General features: G+C 31.9%; 1 protein-coding gene across 1 annotated transcript; it reads right to left on the reverse strand.

Annotated features, from left to right (window-relative positions):
* Positions 1–439: 439 nt before the first annotated feature.
* Positions 440–1,986, reverse strand: LOC139502929 (uncharacterized). The gene is made up of 2 exons (XM_071292598.1): positions 1,285–1,986; positions 440–922 (listed from the first exon to the last, which is right to left on the reverse strand). The coding sequence occupies exons 1-2, from the start codon at positions 1,910–1,912 to the stop codon at positions 525–527; spliced, it is 1,026 nt and encodes a 341-aa protein (XP_071148699.1). The 5' UTR covers positions 1,913–1,986; the 3' UTR covers positions 440–524.
* Positions 1,987–2,909: the final 923 nt, after the last annotated feature.

Genomic DNA, 2,909 nt, shown 5'->3' on the forward strand with positions numbered 1-2,909 from the left:
ACATTGCTTTTCAATTTAGTTTTCGACGTTTGGTTCGATTGCTCTTTCCCTATAATGCTATTAAGGAAGTTAGACAATAATGTGACCAATAACTTTGTGATTTTCAAATATTATTGTTGGTTTTTTGTTTAATGAAAAATGTAAAAACAAAATTAAAACAAAATTGATGAACATTTCAGTCAAATAATAAAATTGAGAATGGAAATTGGGAATGTGACAAAGAGACAACAACCCGACCATAGAAAACAACAACAGCAGAAGGTCACCAACAGGTCTTCAATGTAGCGAGAAATTCCCGCACCCGGAGGCGTCCTTCAACTGGCCCCTAAACAAATATATACTAGTTCAGTGATAATGAACGCCATACTAATTTTCAAATTGTACACAAGAAACTAAAATTAAAATAATACAAGACTAACAAATCAAAGACTGTTTCGATTGTAGCACTGTTGTAGAATATTTAAAGTTTAATTATGTGGAATAATTGCATATAATTCTGGACATTATAGTTCACTTGTGAGTCTTTAGAGCATCTTAACGATGGTTATACACGAAAAGTCACTTCCTTCAACAACGACATGTGTAGATGGATGAGCTGTTACGTCTAGTATGTCCCCAATATTGAGTTCCGTTAATGCCACGGCTGTTACAAACTGCCAATACGTATGCTGAGTATTATATTCATTTACCCACCCTTTTATTAACTCGTTCTTGTTTTTCAATATTAGGAAGACTGCTTCACTTGAGTAAGTAGTTAATGCTACGGATATATGATAAATACCAGGCACTGTACAATTGAATTGACCAGTAGTTTGGATTGAAGACGAATTCATTATTCCAACACTCGTTTTTGTTGATTCAAATATCAGTGTTGCACCTCCAGCAAATGTTGTTCGGAGTTTACGGCATGCAAAGTAGGCAACTGAAAAAAAAGTATTCTTATTACATAAAGGACGAAGTAGCATATTAACATAATAATATTTCAAGAATGTAAATATATTGTCAACAACAATTATGGTATGTGTATATGGATTCACAATCTTTCCTAGCAAAACGTTTTATTGAGTTGGTATAAACACATGAAAATGACATGGCAAATATTTAGAACCAATGGCATTGTCTTTAAGATTCTTGTATTAAAATTTATATGAACAATGGGACAAGGACCTTTAAAAAACCTAAGTTAAAACATATATTCAATTGCATGGGCTTGTCTCAAGTCAAAAGCCTCGTCAACAAACATGAAAATTGACCGGCATTAGAAATAAATCTATTGTACCATACCTTTGTCATTGTGTTTGCTGACATCGTGCTGGAGTGACGTAATTGATTCTTGGGATTGTTTAGTCATATTATACAAAGCCAAGAAATCCTGATTTCGGGCTTGTTCACGACTCAGCAATGACGTAACAGACGAATCTAGGAATTGTACCTTGTTTTGTATATAGTTCACTGTTTGAAGTTGTTGGGTGGTTTTTAAACGATACAATTCATCTATTTTATGGTTAAGCTCGATTGTTCTGTTTTCAAATGCTCTGCTAAGGGTAGTGTATTTTGACTGTAATTCATAGACATCTTGCTCTAATCTAGTATTATTTTCATTCAATTCACGAACTGTTTCCTCAAGGTGTTCCACTGTTGTCTGACAAGAATTGTTTCCTGGTGATTTTGCTGACATTAAAGTATCCAGTTCTTCAAATTTAGTCTTCAACTGAGATGTTAGTAAGTTAATGGACAATTCGTGTTGGCTACGCAACTCTTCAATTTCATGATGAATAGTCCGCTGACCGGATAAATATTTAGAAACTAAAAGATAAGTACTACTTTCGGTTCCATGTTGAGGATTTTCATTATCCAATAACAATCCCGTACTAACCGAGAAAATAGTAGACAGCAACAACACATATTTCATTATAAACACAACTATTAAACTGTAATCACTTCTAATATATTGTTTCAGTTTAACGTCTATGTAAATACATGTAAGATTACAATTCAATACGTTGATGATAACCTCGTTTAGTACATATCAATGTTTTGTGCTAGATTAAATACAAACTTAGTAAACCGATCGCACGCGGCTCATCACAAGGCCGTATACCAACACATAGTATAAGAGCATTCATACAAATAGTAAAACATTAAAAACGGTTAAATACATAATGATCTGTCATCCCAAGAACGAATATTAAAGGAAAAAGGTCTTATTATAAAAAGATATATATTATTATATTATTATATCTAGAGCAGAAGATGGCTAAATGATGAAAACAACTTCCATCCCTAAACATGTACATTGTTGTAAGAGTAAACATGATCCCAATAGAGTCAAAACAAATTGATGGGTTAAACTAAAGTTAAAGTTATGTTTTTTTTCAATAGAAATGATAAACATTTCGTTTTATCTTTTTTTTATATTTGTTTTTATTGATATCGCTATGTTTGCGTAATTGTGTGCATATGGTGATTTTATCTAATACAAGTACAAAGATACTGGTTGTAAGGGAAAGTACCAAACTATGGGTAGGTTTTACAAAAGTCCTCAGATATATTTCATTCATCAACACAATCTCGTCTACATATCTTTTTGTTTGTATTCATCGAGCATGTATTATTACTATTATGTTTACCATTATTTTACATCAGCAATGTACTTTGTACAATTAGTTGAACGGAAATGCTTTCCAATATCATTCTTTGATTGGTTTGTTAAAATCATCTCATTAAAGGTGGTACCCAAGACCTTGACTAAAATTAAATTTGTTGTTTAATTTTTTTAAATATTGACAAAACATTTACCTTTACCCTTTGAAAAAAAAAAAAATATTCCAAAAGACTTTAACCAATCACTTTCTCTGAAAAAAATGGTTGGATATATAGCAGCCTTTTGACAAACACTAAGTTAGATC

The sequence above is a fragment of the Mytilus edulis genome, chromosome 14 (assembly GCF_963676685.1).
Source record: "Mytilus edulis chromosome 14, xbMytEdul2.2, whole genome shotgun sequence".
Lineage (NCBI taxonomy): Eukaryota > Metazoa > Mollusca > Bivalvia > Mytilida > Mytilidae > Mytilus > Mytilus edulis.